We start from the raw sequence: 25,310 nt of genomic DNA on the forward strand, positions 1-25,310 counted from the left end.
AAGGGATGTACATTTCTTTTATTCCAGTACCTTCATATAATAAAGTTAACAAAAATAATAAAATATTAAAAAAAAAAAAAGCCAGCTGGCACTGCCAACCAATTCCTGTAGTAGTCTTAGAAATCCTAATCCTGTAGAATTTCCTCTTGTAGTCAGAAGCACCACCATCTTCGGGAGTATTTCAGTGTACTGTTATCTACGCCAAGCAAGCCTGGTGATGCAGCTACCTGAGTTCTCTGGGTTGTGAGCGAATATGATCTTCATTCATAATTTCCCAGCTTTCATGTAGGTGGGGATAGAGCCACGCTGAGTCAACCCTTCAAACCTTTTATAGGTATAATTGAGAAAAACCCAGTCTTTGGATTTGTAGTCCGGTTCTGTGGTGTTTGGCACTAGGAAGATAGAAAAGTTAACGAAGAGCAAAGGAATTTCATTAATGAAAACGTCATCATCTTCAGAGACTTTTAATAGTGTTAATTGTGTTGTAGATTGTCCTACCTGGTTGTAAAATATCGGATTCAGGAAAGTCATCAAAATTTGATGTATCATCAATGCTTTTGATTTCTATAGGGATCGCTGCTGGCCTTTCCCTATAAAAAGGTATTGAGTAACCATGGTAAGTTTTCTTGAACTCAGTTTTCCAAAACATAATCCTGCCTGCAAATTCTGCATGCTGTTCTATAGATATTAGAAGAACCAAGGAAATTTATTATGGATTTGAAAATATCTGTAGTTAAGTGGATTTCATACATGAGTATAATTTTTTTATTAAAATATTATCATTTACTTGGAATTTTTATTTCTTTGTACCAAGACTTTCTCATGCTGTCTTTTTAAAGAGGAAAAGTAAGAGTTAATGAAAGGGAAAGCAGAAAAGATTTTATTTAAAGAACTTTATCATTATATAAAGTACCCTAGATATTGTGGGGACTGGATCCTACCTAATTAATTCAGGAATAGAATTCTTCTAGTAGAGGATCCGTAAATCAAGTCATTTAGGAAAATAAGGGGCTCAAAGAGTGAAGGGACTACACATTTGTGATGAAATCTGAATCCAAACACTTCTCAGTCATATAAATGTTAAGGGAATCAGGGACATTAGGTTAAAAAAAATACTAAGTCATGGAAATGCCTTCTTATCATGCTAAAAATAGTTAAAAGAATTTATCAATTTTTATTGCTTCTATTTTTTTACAAGTACTTATTGGATCTATTAGGTGATAAGTTTACAGAATTACGTAAGAGCATGTATATATTTTCCCCAGAATTATTCTAACCTATTTATACTTAATGTACTAACTTAATAAATTTACATTAGTTTAGTGTAAAGAAGCATAGACCCTGGTGCCCTGAGATCTAATCTCTTGTCATTACTTAGCAGGATGACCTTAGGTACTGTGACTGTTCCCTAATATAAAACCAGGAGACTGGACTGGTAGTCTCTAAGCATCCTTCCAACTGTAACAGGGGGGAATCATAGTTCTGCTCAATGAGGTGTTGTATAGACAGTATAATACAGTGTAGCAAGTAAGAGCCAGGACTCTAGAATCAAACTGCCTGGGTCTAGTTCTAGTTAGCAGTTCTAGCTAGATCATTCACTAGCTGAGGCACTGCAGGCAAATTACTTCTCTGTGACAGGTTTATTATGAGGATAAGATGAGAAATGCATCTAAAGCACTTAGAACAGTGCTGGACATACAATAAATGATCCCCCCAAATTGGCTATAATCAGGTAGAGTGCCTAGCATATCATAGAAGCTCCAGTGAAGATCTCCAGTGAAGGGACACACAGACTGTCTTGAAGGTGAAAAGGGGCTGGCTAGGCAGGGCAAGGGCAGGGGCAGGGAGGTGAAGAGCATTTTCGTCAGAATGAAGAGCAAATGACAAAACCCTGCGGTGGGAGAAGTGGGAAAGACCATACAAGATGCAGTTTGTACAGATGAAGCAAGAGCCACATCCTACGATCCTGAAAAGCAGTTAAGGATCCTTAGTTTTATTCTAAGTGCAAAGAGAAGGAAGAAAACGGCACGATCAGACCTGTTTCTAAACTGTTGCTGTCTGAGGAATAGACCAGAGCCACTGAAGGTGGTTTGGCCACAGACTGAATAAAGGCCAGTGCTCACAACGAACAACCGTAAGCAAATTCTTAAAAGTTACTTGCATTATTTAACTTTCCCCACAATGTTCAAAAGAGGGACTGTATATTCTTACAAATTAATGAAGGAGGCACAGTATGGTATATTAATTAGAGGACAAAAATGAGGGGTTATAGAGTCAAATGTAATTATATCTCTGTTGTGCGAACAGTCTCCGTCATGTAACTCTGAATATCAAAATCTAAACAGGGGCACAATATGTGCTTTTTCCTTAAAGTGGACATTAGATAAAATGAGTCATTTAGCTATAGCCACTATAGTCTCACTCATTTAGATAATCCAGAGAACACTGATTTATCACATTATCACAGTCCTACTTCTTGTATTTAATCTAGCAGAATCAAAGAAAAATTAATCACCAAATCTAGTAGAAAAGTTTTTACTCAGACCTCCCACTCAAAGCCTATAAACATACCTGATGTGCCCCCAATCTACACCTTCAAAAAAAGGATGACTTTTTATTTCTTCTACTCCACTATTCCCAATTCTATTTTCAGAATCAATACAAAACCTGGAAAACGGAGACAGAGAAATTATCATATGCAGATTATATCTAAAGTAGTCTATTTGCATGATTTCAAACATTTCATCTTTTTTTCTGTTTACTGAAGTTAACTCTATTGTGGGAGATGTGGGAAAAAAATAGAAATCATCTAAAATTGCACTACTCAGACATAACTACTATAAACACTGAAGCCATTTCCTTCTAGTCTTTTAATATAATTTTTAAAATATTGTGTTAATAAGTAGTTACCATTTTAGGACTGTTTTTTTCACTTAGAACGTTTCTCAAAGTCATTAAATATTTTTCTATAACTTCATTTTCTAAAATTTACACATGGAAACACTACAATTTATTTAGCCAGTTCACTATTGTTGAACATTTAGAAGGTTTTCAATTTTTCATTACTAAAAACAATATCAAGATAACATACTGTACCTAAATCTTTACACACATCTCATTATCTGCATATGCGAAATTCCTAGAAGTAGCATTGCTGGGTCAAAGGTCATAGACAGTTGAAGATTTTGTATAATATGCTGCCAACTGGCTGTTCCCATGGGTTGCCCAATTTATATTCCTTCCAGCCATTTACAACAGAGCCTAAACACTTCATCTTAGTTGAGGAACAGAATGGAATCTTGTGCTTAGAAAAGGTTTCATATAGAGACTTTTGTGATATGAACTGCTACTAAGAATTTATTTTCCCTTTCTCTTTAGGGAATAGGGATAAGGTCATTGTATTTTTTTTTTTTTTTTTTTTTTTTTGCGGTACGCGGGCCTCTCACTGTTGTGGCCTCTCCCGTTGCGGACCACAGGCTCCGGACGCTCAGGTTCAGTGGCCATGGCTCACAGGCCCAGCCGCTCCGTGGCATGTGGGATCTTCCCAGACCGGGGCACGAACCCGTGTCCCCTGCATCGGCAGGCGGACTCTCAACCACTGCGCCACCAGGGAAGCCCAGGTCATTGTGTTTTAACAGGAGTGACCTTTGAAATAATACAAGGCCTCTTCCCTCTTCTTAACTCTGACATTTTTTCCTGCATAATTCCTTTTAAGAGTCTTCATTTTTAAAAAACACCTTTTCTTTACTGATGCCTTTGACTGTATAGATCAGTGATAGTCTTTTTCCTCCCACAAAGCTGAAACAGGCAATTTAGTCTTTTAGGTCCCTGTGAAGTTTTAAGATACCACAAACTCTTCTAGGGATTTAACTACTAACCTAAGAATTAAGTCCTTGGCTTTTTCAGATATAGGCACCTCTGGAGGAAATACCAGAGTTTCTTTCCAGTTCATCACTTTCCTATATGTTTCTTGAGGTGTTTCAGAGCAGAAAGGTGGATATCCTACGTATCAGAGAAAACAAGTTTCATGAGCTTTTGTGATCAAATATGCTACACCTATTATATGCGTGTCACAAAAAACAAAATAGCCCTGGGTGCTCTGCTTAACAATAAAAAAATACCACCATTCAGCCATTTATAATAAAATTGCTAATAAAGTCAATAAAATAAACGATTTAAAGCATTGCCCCTCTTTTACCTAAAAGGCCATGCAGACACAATTTTGATACACGGGAGTTCCAGTTATATGCCCCCTTCCTGACAGAAGATCCCTGGAGAGCTCACTGATATTTATCAGTGTGTATTTAACATTGGCGGATGTCAGAAATCAGTTTAAAGACTTCAGATGTTTCAGCCCATAATATCTACAATATGTTCATCAGTGGCACTCAAGGAAATTTATATGGTATGTACATAAATGAATGATAAAACATACCTATTAGCATTTCATACATAATTACTCCCAAAGACCACCAGTCACACAATTTGTTGTACCCAGTCTGCATGAACACTTCTGGAGCAATGTAATCTGGTGTCCCCACTGTGGAATATGCCTGCAAAGGAACAGCTTGTCAAATCAGTGTTCTCAATATATATTTTTTTAAAGATCCAAGTATGGCTCACTACTGGAAAAACCAATATATACAGAGGTTAATTTTTCATTTAATACTTGTTTTGCGTGTTTATCATGTATAAGGCTTGGTGATAGGCACTGAGTCAGATAATTTGTTATTTAAGACATGATTTCTGTCCCCCAAAGAGCTCAACAATGTTATTTATGTATTTAGCCCTGAATCCATTCCAAAAAGAATAAAAAGCTTGTGCCCAGTAAGCCTGGCTTCCCCACTCACTAGTAATGTGCTCTCAGGCAAGTTATTCAACCTTTCTGAGCCTCAGCTTCTGCTCACATAAAATTGGAGTAATAATACCTGCCCTAACAGAGTGGATACCAGGATGAAACAAGCAAAGGAATGTGTTTGTAAATTACAGCCTACTATAAAAACGTCACGTATTTTCATTATAAACTCATTTCCAGGGCACTGCTTCTCCATTAGAAAGCAATGCAGTTTATGATTGGCATAGAGTGGGCAGGGGATACAGGTTCTCAAAGAATTTCCTGCCCCAAATACCAAGAGTCCCCTCTGTTTCTTCACTGGGAAACACTGATGTAAGTCATGATGGTCACAAGAATAATAAAACCTACACATGAGTAATCAGTGTGAATATTCTGTAATCAGGGGGTACAGAATTCCCACCATAGCCTTAGGCAGTATTCATTTTTCCCTTTAAAAGTAGGAAATACTACAATTCTTTTCTCAATTGTAAAATCTGATCTAAAAGTGACACATTTAAAAGTAGAAGGAAGATTCTGTCATTAATGCATAGCTCAAAACATTTTTAAAAACTTATAAAAACACCAAAATGTCTTACAAGCACAAAAAGTTTACTTGGGCTAATGAGAGAGTGAGGTCATTTTATTTGCTTTGAGAGGGTATCGGACTCTTGCCTTTCAGTCTATTTACCTTCCTGAGGGACTCCTGAATGAGTTTCTCTTCATCACTTGGTTGAATTGAACAAATATTTACAGAGTGTCGATATGTACCAGGCCGTTGTACAAGAAGTTAGGAAATTAAAGTCAAAAGGCACATTCCTAACCTTGACAATGTTCATGGACCTAGTTAAGAGGATAAAGGGAAAGAGGAAAAGGGGCAAATGATTCTAATACTTGCTGAGTAATGGAGGAGGAATCGTGTGGGGTTAAAAATAGACAGTGTCGTTCCACATTAAAGCAGTCACTAAGTTTATCTGCAGTAAAGTCTGCTTTCCAATTTTATTTCATCTATGTTATTGGAACACTGTTAACATGCCAAACTTTCTCTTTACTTTCTCTATGAAGTTCTTAGAAGCACACAATAACCTTACTTATGCTGATTGACATTTGTTGCATCAGGACAGGTAGGGAAAATGGAAACATGAAAATCATACGGCATTTACTACAATTTACACTCATCTCGGTGAGTTTTATAGAGAATGCCAGTACTCGTAAACAGACAGATTAACTAATTATAGATATGCTTGGTAAAATATTCTGAAGTGAAATCATAAAGTAAAAATCAGCATTTTCCTTTACAGGCAGGGAAATGTTACAGAGAAACTAAGAAAACTCTATGATCCCGGAACAAGCTCTATCATTGCTATGAAGTAAGAACTAATCATTGTGAAGCTCCAAATTACCAAGCAAATACCAAGTGAGATTTTAGGTCCAGGGCACAAACTTCTGCCTTCAACTCACCAGTTGTCTCCTGTTCTTCTTCCATGTTTCTGCTTTCCTCTTTGAGTTCATGTTCTGGAATGCTAATTTCAACAAGACAGAATTGTAATTACGAGGGAAAAACTCTTACCAGAAAACAAATTCACACATATCCATTGAAAATACATTGGTTTAAGGGATGAGGAGAAGGAGAGAAGCTTCAGTTCTCAACAGTCCTGCATTAAACCAGCTGTACTACTTTAACCCCCCAAAATCAAACTTACAGAAGTCACTTGGTGGGTTGTGTGTAAGATTTCTGTAGAATTCAGTCCTATGAGCCTTCTTTAATCCCGTGCACAAACCAAAATCAGATAATTTTACGTGACCCTAAGGAAAAAAAGAAGAAAGACAAAACCTAGTAAAATCAGTAGGTTTTATTAACTTAGAGACAAAAGCCTCATTAAAAACTCTTCTAAATGGGCTTCCCTGGTGGCGCAGTGGTTGAGAGTCCACCTGCCGATGCAGGGGGCACGGGTTCGTGCCCCAGTCCGGGAAGATCCCACATGCCACGGAGGGGCTGGGCCCGTGAGCCATGGTCGCTGAGCCTGTGCGTCTGGAGCCTGTGCTCCGCAACAGGAGAGGCCACAACAGTGAGAGGCCCGCGTACCGCAAAAAAAACCACCAAAAAACCCCACAAACTCTTCTAAATGCAATCATAAAACTTCTTAGCTTAGAATTCTTACAGGTGAAACGTAAAATTATCAATATTTGACGATGATTATTTTAAGGAGTGGAAAATGGAAGATGATAAAAAGACAGCCAGTTTTCCCTTGATGTCATTTCACTTCACAGCTCTCTCCTACCATATCAGTCTATGAAATAATATAGGTTAGCAATAATATAAATTGCAGTTGCCCATTTCCAATCACAAAATCACCTCTATTACTTCATAAAATAATCAGCAACCTAATAATTCACTTTATTCACATGCCTTGGCATCCAATAAGAGGTTGTCTGGTTTAATGTCCCGATGGATGAAACCCAACTGGTGGATCGCATCTATTGCCAGAACAGTCTCTGAAATGTAGAACTGTGTTTCCTCTTCCGTCAAAGTATCTTTCTTCATTAGCAATGTCATCATGTCACCTAATTAAATGAGAATAAGTACATGTGTTAGAAATGCCTCAAAAAGGGGAATGCCTTATAAAAGATTTCTTTGTAATATACAACATATGCCTAATTTTTGCACTTTATGATCTACCCAGTGTACCTCCTACCATCTCTAGGGCCCAATAAAAAAAGTGTCACTGCATAAGGAAAAGTTTCATGACATTTAATGGTTTTAAGGTAGAAAGTATGTGACATCAAATCAGAGCAGAGGTGATAAAGAAGTAATATCTACCACTCAACATCCAGAATAAGTGGCTGAGAAAAATATGTCAAAATGTGAGAATGAATCAGTGTAAGCACACCTGGAAGTGGGATATATTCTTTCAAATTCAGGTTTCAAAAACACTCAGTACTCTCTGGGCCAACAAAAATAGGTCATCATCCCACCAAAAGGGTCACTTCTAGACATTTTTTTGTTTTCAAGAAATCTTGCTCTTTTACAAGGGGCAAAGAATAAACACTGGTGAATTTACAACTCAGAATTGACAATTGTTGATATTTTTTCATGATGCTTCAAGTCTTAAAAAAAAAAAAATACCATGCAGGCTCTTTGTCCTCCATTCCCATTCTAGTCCCCTTTCCCTTTTTGCTGAGTAGCCATTATCATGGATTTGGTTTGGTGTGCATTCTTCCAGATTATTTTTGAAGTATGTTTTCATATACATATATATTAATCTATGAACTTACCGTCTTTTGTATGTTTTTAAAAATTACATAAGTAATATCAACTGTACATAATTCCACAGCTTGCCTTATTATTCTACTTTGTTTCTGAGATCCTACTGTTGAAATAGAGCTCCTGACTTTTCACTACTGTAAAACATTTCATCACACAATTATGCCACATTTTATTTATCGATTCTTCTACTGATGGACATTAACCTTGTGTCTAGTTTTTCACTATTATGACACTCCTGCAATGAGCATCCTTTTCAGGCCTCTTGCGCACGTGCATTTTCAACTTTACTGGTATCTCTGAACTGCTCTCTGTAAGGGTCAGAGATTCCTTCGCACAGGTGAGAGGCCCATTTCCCACAGCCCCATCAGACTTTCAGTGTTTTTACTAATCAGATGAGTGTGAAATGGAATCTCATTCTTGTTTTAATTTGCATTTCCCTGAATATGGGTGAAGTTGAACATTTTCCTATCTATGTGTGGACTAACCAGAGTTTTCTTGTGAACACTGCCTACCATTTGCCCACTGGGTTGTTTGTCTTCTTCTTTAGTGACTTGTTCTTAACTCCAGACTTGTAAAGATCTAAATAATTATATACAGTAAACACAGAATGATAATATTTTAAATGTGCCAACTTTATCATTTCTTCAAAATAATCTGATTTGTGGTCCAAATTAGCATTATTGTGGGAGGAACTATTAGAAAATCATGACTGACGGTGTAAAACCTCAGAGCTAGGGATAAAAAAGTAAATCTAATAAAAAAATTGTAATTACATATAACAATGTGCTTGTGTCAGTCTGTCATTGCTATTGTTTGCTTTTACCTCCAGGGAGAAATTCCATGATTAGATAAAGGTTCCTCTTATCTTGAAAACTGTAAAACATCTTCACCACCCAGGCACCATCTGCTTCTACTAAAATATCTCTTTCTGCTCGGATATGGGCCACCTGGAAGAATGTATTTTGAAAAAATAATTGTAACACATTACATATTTTCCAAGCTTACTTCTTAACAATTATCATATTCTCAGTAAATTTGGAGAAGCTCAGGAAATAGTTTATTTTAGCTGATATCTTTAGGCCTGAAAACGTGGGATCACAAGGGGAAGCTGAGGCCTTTGAAGTAGAAAAATGATTAGTCTAAAATTTTTCTAACCAGAATCTCCACCTAGCCAAGGATCTTGGCTTTGTCATGTAAATTTAGGGTCTGACTTAAAAGTTAAAAGTAGTAAGCAATGCCCTATAGATGGGTATGACAAAGTCTGGGTCCTTAGCAAACTATTTTTAACTCTTACTAGTCCAAAAAAGGGACTGACTTGGTCTTTAACCATTAGGTTGTTTTTTTAAGAAGGAGAAACATTTATAATAATTTTATATCATTTTGTTATAATGGACTTTTATAATATTTATAAACATCTACAGCAAATTATTATATAACTTTTTGGGATTTTGCTACTTACTTTTGTCAGACACATAATTACTAGAGCTACTATTATATGAACAATAGACTGAAAAATTTTATAAACTGAGTGATTTGTGGGGTTGGTATAATCAACTTTCAGATGCTTTTCCACTGATATAGTTATACATTCTTTCTTCAAAGATTAATTAACGATAGGAATTGATCTTATGCGTTTGCTATTTTCATTGTGCATCATTATGAACTCTGACCTAAAGCACACAAGAACACAGATTTTGTAAACCTTTTCATGACAACAAAACATGATCTGCTTAAATTATCTGGGATTATTGTATTATGATCTGATACAGTAAATGCTCTGAGATCAAAATCAAAGCACAAGAATAAACGTTAAAAACTAAAAACGTGGGCTTCCCTGGTGGCGCAGTGGTTGAGAGTCCGCCTGCCAATGCATGGGACACGGGTTCGTGCCCCGGTCCGGGAAGATCCCACATGCCGCGGAGCGGCTGGGCCCGTGAGCCATGGCCGCTGAGCCTGCGCGTCCGGAGCCAGTGCTCCGCAACGGGAGAGGCCACAGCAGTGAGAGGCCCACGTAACGCAAAAAAAAAAAAAAAAAAAATCTAAAAACTTGTTTTCTGGCATCAAAAACCTTAAAATCTCTCTGGACCTGTTTCATAAAGTGAAAAATGATACCAAAATTCTTACCTATTGCCCTTTACAAAGCATTTTAAGACGGTAAAGGAAAAACAAACTTTTGGTGTTGCCTCTGTGGTTGTCAGGATAAACTTGGCTTGATTATTTTTAAGTATCTTAAAGCCAGATTACAGGATATGTTTTCAAAAATGAGCCTATGTTTCTAAAGTATAGGAAGTATCATGCACAGTAATCCAGTACCACAATAGTGGGGAGAAAAGTTACTACTTAATTTTGCAGAGTGGTTAGCATTCAAGTAAATGTGATAAAAACTTAAAATAATGACATATTAGAATTGAGTGGGGAAAAGGTTTTCTAAAATGAAATTCAATGGTGACAAAAGCAGATTAATTTATATAGGGGAAAAAACAACCCCAAAGTGCAAAACAGACTTGATGTTGGACTCCAGCGAGATTCTCCTGCAAAATATTCTAGACCAGGGCTGTCCAATAGAAACAAATGTAAGCCACGTACATCATTTTAAGTTTTCTAGTAGCCACACAAAAAGAAATGGGTGAAATTATTTTTAACAATATAGTTTCTGTAACACCCATATATCTAAAATGTTGTAATTTCAGTATATAATCAATATAAAAATTGAGATATTTTACACTTTTTTTTTTTTTTTTGCACCAAATCTTCAAAATTTGCTGAGCATTTTCCATTCACAGCACATCTCAATTCAGACTAGCTACACTGAAGTGCCCAGTAGCCATGCGTGGCCAGTAACTAAAGACAGCTGGGACTAACCGCTGCCTTTTGTTCTTCCTCTAAAACCCGGCCCAGGACTAATCCCATATGGCTTAGTTAGAAGATTCCTGTTTATGTCCTCATCTCTGAGGACCAACATCTTGACACAGACACTTATTCCCATCATTGTCTGCAATTCTCTAACACAGCTCAGTATCTCGACCTTCCTTGTCTTCCGAACCGCTTCCCCCTGGAATCAGCCTGTGTTCAACAGAACCCCTGTCACTGCATCTCTGTTCCTATCACCTTCTCATCCTAACTGAAATCAGGCTGTCCACGGAGAGTCCCGTCTTCCTGCAGAGTGAGTTGTCAGGAATGACCTGCTTTCTCTCTCATGTTTCTTGGTTTCCTGCTCATCCTAGCTGCTTCTGAACCACTGTGACACTTTCCTCATGCCCAGCTCCTCTGCGGGCATGCTGTCAGGTGCCGTGGCTCTCATCCTTCCTCCTGGTCAACCCCCTCAGTCATTCATGACTTCAGCTCATGGCTCACCAGCTTCCTTTCCATCCTTTCTAGTCATGGGTGAATTTCAAGATCCATAAGGACGAACCACCAAATACCCCATCTGTACAGCTCCTGCATTCTCCCTCACCTCCAGTCATCTTTTCCTCCACTGCGCCTCAGCCACCCATGGTAATCTTCTTGTCCTTTTCATAACCAATAACTGCCCTCCCTCTAAAATCTCCACTTTAAGGAACTCTGTTTCTGATCCCCACCTTTTATCCTCCCAGGTGTCTTATTCTTGTACTTCAATCTCCATTCCATGGACCCTACACCACTTTTTCTCTGTTACTCTCCTCAGAACCTCATTTCTTTCTCTACCCGGCCTTGGGTCCATCACTCTTTTGCAAACAGCTTCAACTCCCTTGTCCTCCTCTCCCTCTGTTGTATTTGCCTGGCAAAATACCAACCCTAGTTAGGCCCAAATTTTTGCCTATTCTGTACCTGCCCCAGAGCAACTAAGTATTACCAGAGAAAAATCACCCAACGATACCAAGTGGTTTCACTTTACGTTCATGACTGAAAATCTCAAGGGACATTCAACTGCAAGTCTGCTTTCCCACACTTCAAGTCAGTAGTTGTGACTGTTTCACAACTTCTCTCCGCCTACACCTCCAGCAAGCTACCTACCCCTCCTTTCCTCCTGCTGATGACCTCCCTTATTTGCACTCAGGAGGAACCTGGCACTTTACACGCCAGATCAACCACACTGCGTTTGTTCCTACTTTCTCTGCTTTTCCTCCCTGTCGTAATGTCCCAGCTCCTAGCAAAGATCCACTTCTCTGTCATCCTGTGTACTCCCGTAATTATCTGCCTTCTCTCTCCTGCATCTTCAATTTTTCTCTCTCTAATGGATTCTTCCAATCAGCAGTGCCTTAACAACAACAAAAAAAAACCCAACATTCTTTACCAAACTCTTCTTTGTTCTGCTTTACGTGAAAGACTTATCTACACTCCCGTTCTCCACTTCTTGCTTCCCATTTTCTTTCCCACTATTCCACTTAGGCACTCCGATCCACTGGAGCTGTCCTTCCCAAGTTATTCAGAATCTCCAACAGTGACACCCAGTGGCCTGTCTTCCTCTGGCCCCCTCTCTTAGCAGCCTTCAACATATGTGACCATTCACCTTCTCCTTTGAACGCCTTCTTCTGCTGGCTCCCGTAACACCATGTTCTCCTAGGGTCTCCCTTAACTGAGCAGATGTCCCCTCTTAGTCTCCTTTCCTGGATTCTCCTCTGCCTAGTGTTCCCTAAGGGCTTGGATCCAGGCCCTCTTGTCTTCGCTATATTTGTTCCCTAGGCAATTTCATCTGTCCCATTACTTTAAATACTATCAATCTATTGATTACTTCTGAATTATATTTCTTTTTAAAAAATTTATTCATCTATTTATTTATTTTTGGCTGCATTGGGTCTTCGTTGCTGTGCGCAGGCTTTCTCTAGTTGCGATGAGCGGGGGCTACTCTTCATTGCAGTGCGCGGGCTTCTCACTGAGGCGGCTTCTCTTGTTGCGGAGCACGGACTCTAGGCTCACGGGCTTCAGTAGTTGTGGCTCGTGGGCTCTAGAGCGCTGGCTCAGTAGTTGTGGCGCTCAGGCTTAGTTGCTCTGTGGCATGTGGCATCTTCCTGGACCAGGGCTCGAACCCATGTCCCCTGCATTGGCAGGCGGATTCTTAACCACTGTGCCACTGGGGAAGTCCCTAAATTATATTTCCAGTCAAACTTCTCCCCATATTCTAGCCAACTGTCAACATAATTATCTCTACTTGGATATCCAACAGGGAGCTCAAACTTAATATGCCACAAAGAGAACACTTGATTCCCAGTGTCACCAAACCTGTTCCTTCCTCAGTCTTTCCTACATTAGAAACTGACACCATCAGGCATCCCATTCCCAAGTAAAACTCTAGGTATTATCCTTGATTCCTCCCTCCCTTTTCACTACCCTTACTTCTCCTCTCACCCCCCCAACATGTCACAGAAAATCCTGCTGGCTCTTCCATGGAAACATATACTTAATCTATTTGACTTTTTTCCTCTTTGCTGTTGTATAAGCCACAGTCACATCCTGGCTGGAATCGCTACACAGTCTCTCAAGGGTTCTCCCTGCTTCAACTCTTGTTTGTCCTTCCAGCAAGCAAGGGGACTGATTCATCTTCGTAAAACATCCATCAGACATGACGCTTCTCTGTTTAAGCAGAACATGTCTTCCCACTGCATCTGGAGTAAGACCCACATGGCCTGCAAAGCTCTGTGTGATCTGGTCCCTGCCTCCCTCTCCCCCTTCATCTCCAACCACTCTTCCCCTCACTGAAGTCAGCCACAGTGGCTTCTTGCCGTCTCTGAGCAGGCCAAGATTATTCTTGCCACAAGTCCTCTGCATTTGCACCCTGGATCTTTGTTCTACCAGATCCTTAGATCTCATACTTTCTAATTATTCAGTCTCTCATCAATATTCCCTTCTCAGAGAACCTTCCCTCATCTCATTCTTCCTCCTAAAGCCAGGTCATCTGCATCACTTAATCCTTTTGTAAAATCCGTCTTCATACTACTTCATACTACTCATCAGAAATGACTATTTCCAATAGCTGTCCCCACGGCTGTCAGCGGACAAGAATCAGGTCTCTCCTGTTAATGACTGTGCCCAGAACGGAGAACAGTATTTGACACATCATAGGCATGTAATAAATTCTTGAATAAATGGAACAGAAATAAAGTGAAACAGTGCAGTGAAAATTAAAGTGGGCCATATTTAAATAAAAATCAATATGATACTGCTCTAATAACAAAGTAAGCTGTAGGTGGGACTAAAGACTGAAATCAAGCATTAGGTACAGAGAGGTGCCATCTCTTTCTGTACCCTTGTTGAGTCCTTCACTAGCACATATATTCACTTAGAGTTCTACCCAGACTGGAGATACAGGTGAATGCATGAAATAATACTATTGATGCTTTCAGATTTATGGCTGCCCCATAAACTGCATCAAGTCACAGGAAACATGGAGAGAGCCCAGGAGTACAAAATTGGAGTGGTTACAGATTTTGGAAATACGTAATATCAGCAAATTCTCAAGAGACTGGTTTGCTTATTTGATAGGTGACAGGGACTGAGAGAGCTGAGAACTGTCCTTTATTTTCACTGAAATCAGAGAAGAAGGTATTCTGTTACAGACTGGATGTTTTGTCCCTCCTGAAAATTCCTACGGTGATGTGCTAACTCCCAGTGTGACTGGGTTTGGAGACGGGCCTCTAAGAAGGTACTGAAGGTTAGTGAGGTCGTAAGGGGCAGGGCTAGTGTTCTTGTATGAAGAGACCCCAGAGAGTCACTCTCCTCTCTGTGCACACACCAAGGAGAGGCTATGTAGGGACCTGGTGAGAAGGCGGCCGTCTGCAAGCCAGGAAGAGCGCTCTCACCAGCAACCAAACCCTGCTTGCTCTTGGACTTCCAGCCTCCAGAACTGTGAGAAAAGAAACTTCTGCTGTTTAAGCCATCCAGTCTGTGGTATTTTGTTAGACATGTAAATCAGATTATGAATTTGGAAGAAATCTGAACTATAAGAATTGAGAAACAACGAAGCAGGCTACCAAAAGTCTACAGAGTATATAGTAAGATGTGTAGGTTTCTTTCTAAAAGTCCCAGTTTTAGCACTTGCTCTAACACCTAGTCAGTGGACACCCCTTTGGCTACGTGTGTTAAAGAGCTCATACCTGCTCTTTTTCAAGCATATCAGCTTTTCTCAATATCTTCATTGCATAGATATGGCCTGTATCTTTCTTCTGGACCAGCCGAACCTAGAATGTAAAAATTCATATCACAAATGGCATCAAACAATCACTACTATTTGTTTCGGAGTGAAAGGTAGGCTCCTTTAAAGAAAGCAGTGTTGTAGTTTGCTGTTATTTCAGAAATTCTATTAAAATTAAGCTATTTTAATACACATTTTAATATATTACACTACTTTAATACATATTAAGCTATTTTAATACATATTCTGAACTGTCTTAAGATGCACATGTTCAACAGCAGTGACTTAAAAAAGAAGCACACCTCTCCGAATGCTCCTCTTCCTATAACTTTCAGAGACTCAAAGTCATCCAAGCCAAGTCTGGTCCGCTTGAGCCGTAAGAACTCTGTTTCCTTGCGAGCATGTTGTGATCGACGTAACTTTTTCTATTAAAAAAGGACAGTTAAAAAGGATGATTTTAAAATCGGACTATTTCAAAGGAAGCCTATAGTATTAAAAGATGAGATACATTATAATGAGGGTAATGTATCTAAATATTATATACTGGTGCTATAACTTATTTGCCAAAGTTGAATATTTATTAAGCGTGGAAAAAATAAAATAATCTGAAAAAAAATTTTTAAATTGTTAACAATTGATAAATCTTTATTCTTGAGGCAGACTCCATTAAATATTTCATCTTAACTAGTTCACATATTCTTTCATTTTTATGCTAAATTAATTCAAAAACAAAAATTAAACTTTAGGAAATGCTAATAGTATTCTGATATTGATTTTTTACTGTCAGGAAATCTACTTTGCTTCAATTCCCTAATTTCCAAGGTTGCTCTGTCACAACTACTGAGACTTCTGACACCGAAATAACACAACAGCAGTATTTCCATACAGATTTATTTATGGTAGAATTTATTCTTGGGCAGATTTTTTAATAAAGTGCTTGAGACTTGTCACACAACTTCTTGAAAATATGAAATTGCAACAAAAAAATAATTACACAAAGTATCCTTTAAAATATCCAAGTCAAGAATTTCATAATTCATTCTCCAAAGATTACAAAAAAATACTATTAATTAGAAACATTATGAAATACCTGAAGGTTACACTTGGAATGGGCATTTATTTAACTGTTCTAAACCTCATTTTTCCCCTCACCAAACAAAATTCTCTTTTTTTGACATAGAATTATGTCAAATTACCTCTCCTAGTAGAGGTCACATAGATGGGTAATGAACAAAATCAGGGAAAAAATTAAACCCCGGTTCATCTTCAACTGAACCCTAGCAAGCTTTCAGTGGTTCAGGTCTGAGGAGAAAATAAGTCAAAATGACTGAAACTGTTCAGAAACATTGCTCCTAAATGCAGTACAAGATATAACCACTGAGTAGTCCCTTCCTACCCCTGTGTACATCTGTTTCCAAAAGGGTAAGGTGAACTATTAATTAGAAATATGCAAGCATGGGCTTCCCTGGTGGCGCAGTGGTTAAGAATCCGCCTTACAATGCAGGGAACACGGGTTTGAGCCCTGGTCCAGGAAGATCCCACATGCCGCGGAGCAGCTAAGCCCGTGCGCCACAACTACTGAGCCTAAGCTCTAGAGCCCGCTGAGGCACAACTACTGAGCCCACGTGCCACAACTACTGAAGCCCGCACGCCTAGAGCCCATGATCCGCAATAAGAGAAGCCACTGCAATGAGAAGCCTGCGCACCGCAACAAAGAGTAGCTCTCGCTCGCCGCAACTAGAGAAAGCCCGCGCACAGCAACGAAGACCCAACGCAGCCAAAAATAAATCAATTTATTTTTTTAAAAAAAGAAAGAAATATGCAAGTATGTATCATTAATGCAACGGAATTCTGATACCTCTAACAAAGTTAATCTAAGAGGATAAAATTAGGATATATGTCTTCAATCTAAATATCTAAACAGCTAAGTAAAGTCACATCAATGGTGAAAACAGTGAAGACCACCTTTGTTTAAAAATGCCTTTTGAATAATAATGTTGAAAAATGAATTATTATTAAAACAAAAGGAGAGCTCAAAAGTAGCTTTTCAACTATATATCTAATAAAAAAAAGGCCACATGGTGGCACTATACCACCATCTTTCAAAACAGCACAAGACCTTTTTAAAATTACATAAATGAACAAATATAAGAATTTTGAAAGGCATTCTGAATTTATGACTTTATGGATTATAAAACAGTGTGCAGTTGGATGTAGTTCAGAAACTTGTCTAATCTGAATGGAAAAGATAACCTCATCACACAGTTTCATAAATTATGCTCAAAATTGACAGACGAGAGACAGCCGAAGAAAATAATGCTTATTAGTATTTGATAGGTTGTGTAGTGCAGTAAGTAAATGATGTTTATGTAGTTTTGGGGACAGCTATTAAATGGCAAAAAGGGAGATCACAGTGTATGGTATATATAATCCTACAAAAAAGGGAAATCACCTACAACATTGTTATAGTACTTTAAAAAAAAAAAGCTATCCATAATATTAGAGTCAGTGTTGTAGTCCAGAGAGAGCTGAAACAAGTTCACATTAAACTAAAAAAAAAAAAAAAAAAAAAATCGATGAAAAATCATTGATACATCTGCTCACAACCTGTGTAGATTAAGTCACCTTGAAAAACAAATAACATTTTTGAGGTAATCACATTCTTTCCTCTCCAAAGACAACAACAAAAATCTGTGGACAAACTTAACATCTCATGGCTCTCTTGCAGCTTAAACTTGCCCAGTTTGGTTTTCCATTAGAGTAAATAATATTCCATGTTCGATGGGATTTTAAGTGAGATGAAACTAGAAGTACGCCATTTTCTTTTTCCTTTTCAAATTGGCGTTCTTCAAACTCTCAATCTGTAGGGTGCTCAGTTTTTGTAGAAGACAGTGTACACAGAAGTTTTAAGATAAGAAAGGGGTCAGCTAAGAACTTCATCTCAGTATAAATGCTTTTTAAGGCCACGTTATGTATGGTTGAGTTTTCACAAATTATTTCACAAATAACTTTCTATTACAGAATGGATTAAGGATGAGTTTATTTTTATAAAACAATTTTACTTTGAAAAGACCCACCCCACATAAAGATAGTTCCAAAATACTGTACATTAGATTGAGAGACCATGTCTATTTTATAGAATGTGACAGCCTGGGACCCAGTATGGGGCCTAACAAGAAGCATTTGTGGAATTCAAATACCTTTACCAAAAATTTTAGATGTTTTATAAATGGTTATAATGGGCCAATGAGCATTTTTAGGGGTAAAATCACCTCACATTTTCTACAAGTTATTTAAGGAGAAACAAAGAAAACAGCTCCAGATGTACTTAGTACTTCCTGGTGTGAACCAGAGATTACAAGCCGGAAGCTACAAGCTGTACTCAACTCACAGATGCATTTGATTTGGGCCCCCAAGTTGTTTTTTGTTTGTTTGTTTGTTTTTTGTGGTACGCGGGCCTCTCACTGTGTGGCCTCTCCAGTTGCGGAGCACAGGCTCCGGACGCACAGGCTCAGCGGCCATGGCTCACGGGCCCAGCCGTTACGCGGCATGCGGGATCCTCCTGGCCCGGGGCACGAACCCGCGTCCCCTACATCGGCAGGCGGACTCCCAACCACTGCGCCACCAGGGAAGCCCACCCCAAGTTGTCTTCAAATCACTCTAATGACTTGCCAATATTTTAAAAAGCGAGTGTTTTCACAAAAGTCCAGATTTCCAGCTTCTCTTGAAAAATAGGAACTTGGCCTCACTGGGCCAACGGTGCAGCCCCCTTGGGTGGGCAGCAAGCAGCTCTGGGACCGGTCAGTCCCTATCAAGGCGCCAGTCACCAGGCGACAGGTATAATCGGGCTGGTGCTCTTGTTCTCTTTCAGTAAAGTGAAAAGTGGTACGTCTTTATCAAAAGATAAACTGTGAGGAGGGAATCTTTTACAACAAGGCAAAAAAAGAATCTATTTCTTCGTGGAAATGAAAAAAAAAATAAGAGTTGAATATGCAAAGTATGTTAGATCAAAAGAATATAACCTAAGACGTCACTATGAAACAAGCGTGGCCAGCTTTTCTCATTTATGTTTACCTGCTTGGCCCTTGGACACCTGCTTTCATACAGTTGTTCATTATTAAAGTTCAACAGTCTTCATATATTCATTATTTTGTACATACCTCTTAACGATCATGTAAATTCTACCTATTTAAGATTCATATCAATTGTTACTTCTTCCATGAAACGTTTTCTGATCCCCTGAATCAGGGGAAAAAAAATCTCCATATTTTCAAAGTTTGCCACATTCTATCATGTGTATATATTTTTACACGCACACGTAATCTTTCCTTCCAATCTGTAAACTCTTTAGGAAGAGATCCATTGTCCATTTGTTCATTTATTCACCAAATATTTATTCTCGCCCTCTGACAGCCCTGGAGATGTAAGGAGTTTCTACTCTGGGAAGATGGTATTTTAAGGCTGCCACAGGGACAGGAACAGAGAGTTCTGTCCCAGTGGACATGATGCCTAAAGTGAGATGGAAAGAGTCTTGAAGAATAATGAGACTCAGGCAGGAGGAAAGAAGAGTTCCAAGCAGCAAAATAAAGCACGGGAAAAGGTTCACAGGCGAGAGCGTGGAAATGAAAGTAATTTGACATTGTTGGTCAGCCTGGCGGTAGGGTGACAAAAGATGAGGCTAGAGACAGGGAAGCAGAGGCCAAATCATAACGGGCCTTGTACACCCATGTTAAAGAGTTAGCCTTATCCCAAGAGTACTTGGGAGCCAGTGAAGGGTATTAAGCAAAAGAGTGACATGGTCAAATCTGGTTTTTGACAGATAACCCTAGTTGACGTGTGTAGAAAAACTGGGAGTGGGAATGTGGCTGAGAATGGAGGAGGAGAGACCAGTTGGGGGCAGCGATTCTTCAGGGGAAATACACGGTAGTTTAAACCACTGGGTTCATGGCACCAGACTAGTGAACTGGGTGGTTTTAAGAAATATTTAGGAAAAATGTAAGGAAATTTGGCAACTGATCAATTATTCTTGAAGCCCTCTTTTCTTATTCCTCGCACTAGATACTATTCACTGAATATATATATGTTCTTGGAATTAAAAAAAAAAGCTGCCCCCTTTCAAAGATTTCCATCACAGCAACAAAGTAAGAACTCCACGTTCAAATAGGAAACCCACATTATCTAAGTTATAAAATCATCTGATACCATTACAAGAAAAAGTCACTGGGGTTGCTTTCATACAGTAGTTTTCCCCCTTTTATTGAGATATAATTGATATGTAACATTGTGTAAGTTTAAGGTATACAATGTGATGATTTTGTTTTTTTCTTTTTTGGCCATGCCGCTCGGCTTGGGCTTGCGGGATCTTAGTTCCCCTGACCAGGGATTGAACCCGGACCCCCTGCAGTGGAAGTGTGGTGTCCTAACCACTGGACCACCAGGGAAGTCCCTACAATGTGATGATTTCACAATGTACATTGTGAAATGATGACCACAATAAAGTTAGTTAACACATCCATTACCTCACATAACTATTTTTTTTTGTAGTGAGAGCATTTAAGATTTAGCAACTTTCAATTATATAAGAGAGTACTGTTAACTAGAGTCATAGTAATTATAGCTTACATACCTCTTCATCTGCTAATCCTTCTTCTTCCATAGCCACTTCTAATTTCTTCTGCCTTTTCAAAAAAAATTATTTAAATTTTAATATGTACCTAAGTATTCCCATTTAAGAAATGTACATTTATTTTTTCAAGTTTACACTCAGTTTGCCATGCTAAAAAAATCTTTCAAGTTGAATCAAAATAATCACTAAGAATAGTGACTAATATTTATAAACATATATGCACATATAAATATTTCTTTCTCAAAATATAAATACAGTCCAGAATTAGCTGCCTCAATACTAGCCAAATGAATAATTTACTTCTAAAGCTGCCTAAATGAATCGTTAGCAAAGGTGACTCGTGTTCTGATACAGAAAACTCTGTTATCTAGTGTTCAAATCTCCAAAATCATTAACATTTATCAGAGCTTATACTAGATGTATAAAAAGGTAACTACAGTGACTAAAAGTAAAATTTTTTAAGGTGGACATCCCTGTGCTCAAACCTTGGTTTTAACGCTTATTAGCTAAAGGAGCTTGTCTAAGTGCTTCACTTAAACACTAAACTTGATTTTCCTAATTAATCACAGAAAGATGTTCAGTGCAATTAAGTATATTTTATTCTAATTCTTGGAAAATTGGAAAGTCATATACGTACATTAAAAAATAACCCATTAACTACCAGAACATTTGCTTTTCTAGGTATAGCCAAGTTCAGTTCTTCAATATTTGAAAATGCACCCTTAAAGTTACTTAAGCTACGGGTGAGGGGGGTGATGGATGAAATAACTAGTAACCAGAGAGATAGCTGTGGTACACATTTTGCAACTCATTTCCAAGTGACTATTAGTATTTTATTTCCATGGTATTGCTCTTTTTCCTAAAGATAAACCTGGGAGAGCTCGTCCTAATTAGTTTTGGAGCGTCTCAGATAAAGACTAACTTTCAAGGATTTATCCAAATGGGTATAAGGGCTGAGGATTGAAACCATCATACAAATCTTTTGGCATTTGTTGTTTATGACAATATGTCCAAAGATAAGCTCTTTTCTAAACCACTGTTAAGATCCTTTTTATTTCTTATGGAAAATTCACAACAAAAATACCTAAAGCCTGTTCATAAATCAGCACCTAAAAGTATATCCTCCACTGACTTTCTCAATTCTAGTAATAAGCACCTACCCTGATGCTAATCACACTGATTTTTATCTTTTTTTACACATTATCCACCCAAGCCCAACCCTTCCAATGGACTAAGTTCCTAATGCTGGATTCTGTGCCTGCCATCAGGCACCTCCGGGCGCCACAGAGCTGCTTGTTGAATGATTTGAGTTTTCTTCTCTGCAGGAAGAATCCAAAGAGTAAGAGGACCATTAACCCAGGAGGACCATCAATATACGAACAACTTTATTCTTCTGGCAAATCCCTACTGTCCCCTTTCCTCAATCCTTGCCAAAGCTAATATTTCAGTAAATTATCCCTCCTTCTAGGGAGACATGCAATAACTTCTATCCATTTCCATACCTAAATGAGAAGACCCAAGGACTTCTCTTGTACCTTTCTAAAAAATAGCTTTCCTTCTAAAATGACCTTATGCTTTGTTCTGACTGGTACTTTGACTTATGCATTTACCCAGTTAATTAAGCCTTAAAAATTCATCACATGTTTCTTAAAGTATTAGCTTCTAGAAAATAGCTGACTATTTAATTTGACTTCCATGGCACCACCATGCTTTTTTTTTTTAATAACAGTAGATACTTTTATTCCTATTTTCCTTTGTTTGGGAACAGAGAGCAAAACTGAATTATTTTAAGGTTTCAGCAATAAAAGACAATGAACCTTTAAAATTCTGATGAATAACTTGAGTGACTGTCGAAAAATACAGGTCTTTCCTTCCTTGGTTCTCTTTTACTTTATTCAGTCTCCCTTGATGATCTGCTCACTTCCAGAGACTTCCATCACATTTACAATCAGTATAATTTCTTACATGTTTGGATTTATTTCTAACTTATGGTGTGGTTTCTACTTGTGCCTGCCTTTTGGTATTTCAGTTTTTCTTTTTCCCTTGGCTTCTTCTGAACTTATTTTTCCCCCATCCATTTTCTTTCCTTCTATTAGTTTGAAAGTTACAAACTCTATTTTTATTCTTTTAGTGGCTACCCTAGAAATTACATGTACACTTAATTTGTCAAAGCCTTAAATTAACCAATCTTTACCCCTTTCTGTGTTGTGTCCCTATCCTTAGAGACACACTGATCTCTAAGAACAATTTAATTCCACTTACTTCCCTCTTGACTGACAGTCTACTGCAGGAAAATACTTTTTTTTTAATACATGTGACATTATCATTATTGTTGATTTTTCTTACACAGTCAATTTTGGCTGAGATTTAGCCACATATTTACATTTAGATCTTCTGAATGCGATCACTTTCCTTCTGCCTAAGTCGAACCTTTTGGAATTTCTGCTGATGGCAATCTCTTAGTTCTCTTTCCTCTCTTCCTTTAGGAAATTGGATCAAAGATACGTTTGTTCTCCTCACTATTCTCCACGTTTCTTAGCTCTCTTTTATATTTCCTTACTCTAAGTTGACTTCCGAATAGTTACTTAAGTTTCATTTTCTAGTTCTAATTCTCTCCCCAGCCACGTCTAATCTGTAGTTGGACCTGCCCAAAATTATGTTCAAAACCAGATTCTTCCCCTCGAGTTCTGTTTCACTAAGTTGTACCACTTTCTGGTTGCCCAGGTGTGAAATTTCAGAGCCAGCGTTGACTACTTTCTCTCACATACCATATTTGGGTAGTTGCCGTGTTTTTTCTGTCTTTCTCACTCAGTTCTTCCCTGTTGTTGTCATAATCCTAAAGCAAGCCTCCCTTCCACTGGCCTGGACTACAGCGCTAGCCTTTCCTGTTTCTGATCCCTCCTCCCACAATCCACTCTGTACATCACAACTAAAGTAATCTTCCAGAGAAACACCTGTGATCATTTAAATCTTCTGTTCAAAAGTTTTCAAGGCTCTTTACTACCATGAAAATAGCTCCACTACAAAGCATCCAAGGCTCTCAGGAAACGGTAAAAATCCAGCTTGAGTTAAACTGGACAGTGCCTTGACCTGGCAGTAAAGGTGCTTTCTTCTGTCTCTGATATCCTTCCTCCTGCTCCTTAACCTCTTTCTTCTCCCTTTTATGTATATATAAATAGTACTCTTCCTTACGAGCTCTGTTTAAATGCCACGACCATTTATGAAGCCTTCCCAGTGGCCTTAGTCAAAAACAATCTCCCCCTTCTTTGCCCTTCTCAAAGGGCATACTTTTCACCCTTTCATGTAATATTCATGTGCATTATCTCCCTTACTATAAGTTTCCTGAAGGCAAAATAACGTCATTCATTCTTTTTATAATTCTCCCATTTCCACTGATATACACACAACACCAAATGTTTCTGGATTAAAGGCAGTCATTAAGTAGCCCTCTAAAAGAAAGTATAAAAAAAAAAGAAAGTATAAAGATATACCATAATTTCATGGTTAGAAACGTTTTGTTTAAAACATCAATTGACATGTGATATAAGTGTATAGGTGCCCAGGACAGGACACTATTCTGTGAAAATAAAACAAGGAACCAGGTATACTGTCAGTATACAGGGACCCACAATATTTATATTATTCATGGACAACATGCTTACATCCCACTTGCAGTATAACAGCTTGTTTAACTACACAGAAAATTCTGACCAGCCTTTACTATACCTGGTTTCTCTCTCTTCATGCTGTAAAATGAGGTTGCTGTAAAAATTCTCCAGCGTGAGCTTGGCCACAGTCACTCTTTCCCGGGTATGGTTGCTCATAGGAAAGGTGGTTGTGGTCCCTGCCGTCATTGCCATAGTAACAGAAACTAGAACAACACAGAGACACAAATTACTCAACAGAAAGAACACTTTCTATCCCTTTTAACAAATTCTAGAAATGGTTTAATTTCTACTAGTCAACAACATTTTACCCTAACAGTTAAGACATTCAAATGAAACTCAAATCCCTGTAGGAACCAGGCAGGAAACAAAAATGTATGATTCCAGCCAGGTGACAACATGGAAGTTTTATGGCTTTTCCTGAACAATGTCTGTCTACTTAAAGCTAACTTTTAAAAACCACTGAGCCAGGCAAACAAAGTGCTGGTTTAAAGAAGATAATGTGGGGACTTCCCTGGCGGTCCAGTGGTTAAGAGTCCGCACTTCCACTGTAGGGGGCACGGGTTCGATCCCTGGTCGGGGAACTAAGATCCCACATGCCACGTGGTGTGGCCAAAAAAAGAAAAAAAGATAATGTGGACAATTAGACAAGATAAGGAATGTAAGACTGATCTCTGGTGGCTGCTATAGGTGGGCACTGACCCTAAGAGACTTGCCTACCATAGTCCACATCTAGACCCCAAAAAAACCCCCACAAAAAACAAACAAAAAACCTAGAATGGTTCCATACATTAAAGAGGTTTTTGCTTATC

The 25,310-nt window shown here is 38.4% G+C and overlaps 1 protein-coding gene across 1 annotated transcript; it reads right to left on the reverse strand.

Moving 5' to 3' along the window:
* Positions 1-264: 264 nt before the first annotated feature.
* On the reverse strand, positions 265-24,693 carry STK38L (serine/threonine kinase 38 like). The gene is made up of 13 exons (XM_065887331.1): positions 24,560-24,693; positions 20,834-20,885; positions 15,510-15,632; positions 15,170-15,253; positions 8,923-9,046; positions 7,242-7,396; positions 6,535-6,637; positions 6,293-6,354; positions 4,436-4,553; positions 3,879-4,002; positions 2,572-2,667; positions 499-590; positions 265-392 (listed from the first exon to the last, which is right to left on the reverse strand). The coding sequence occupies exons 1-13, from the start codon at positions 24,691-24,693 to the stop codon at positions 265-267; spliced, it is 1,395 nt and encodes a 464-aa protein (XP_065743403.1).
* Positions 24,694-25,310: the final 617 nt, after the last annotated feature.

The sequence above is a fragment of the Phocoena phocoena genome, chromosome 11 (assembly GCF_963924675.1).
Source record: "Phocoena phocoena chromosome 11, mPhoPho1.1, whole genome shotgun sequence".
Classification (NCBI taxonomy): Eukaryota; Metazoa; Chordata; class Mammalia; order Artiodactyla; family Phocoenidae; genus Phocoena; species Phocoena phocoena.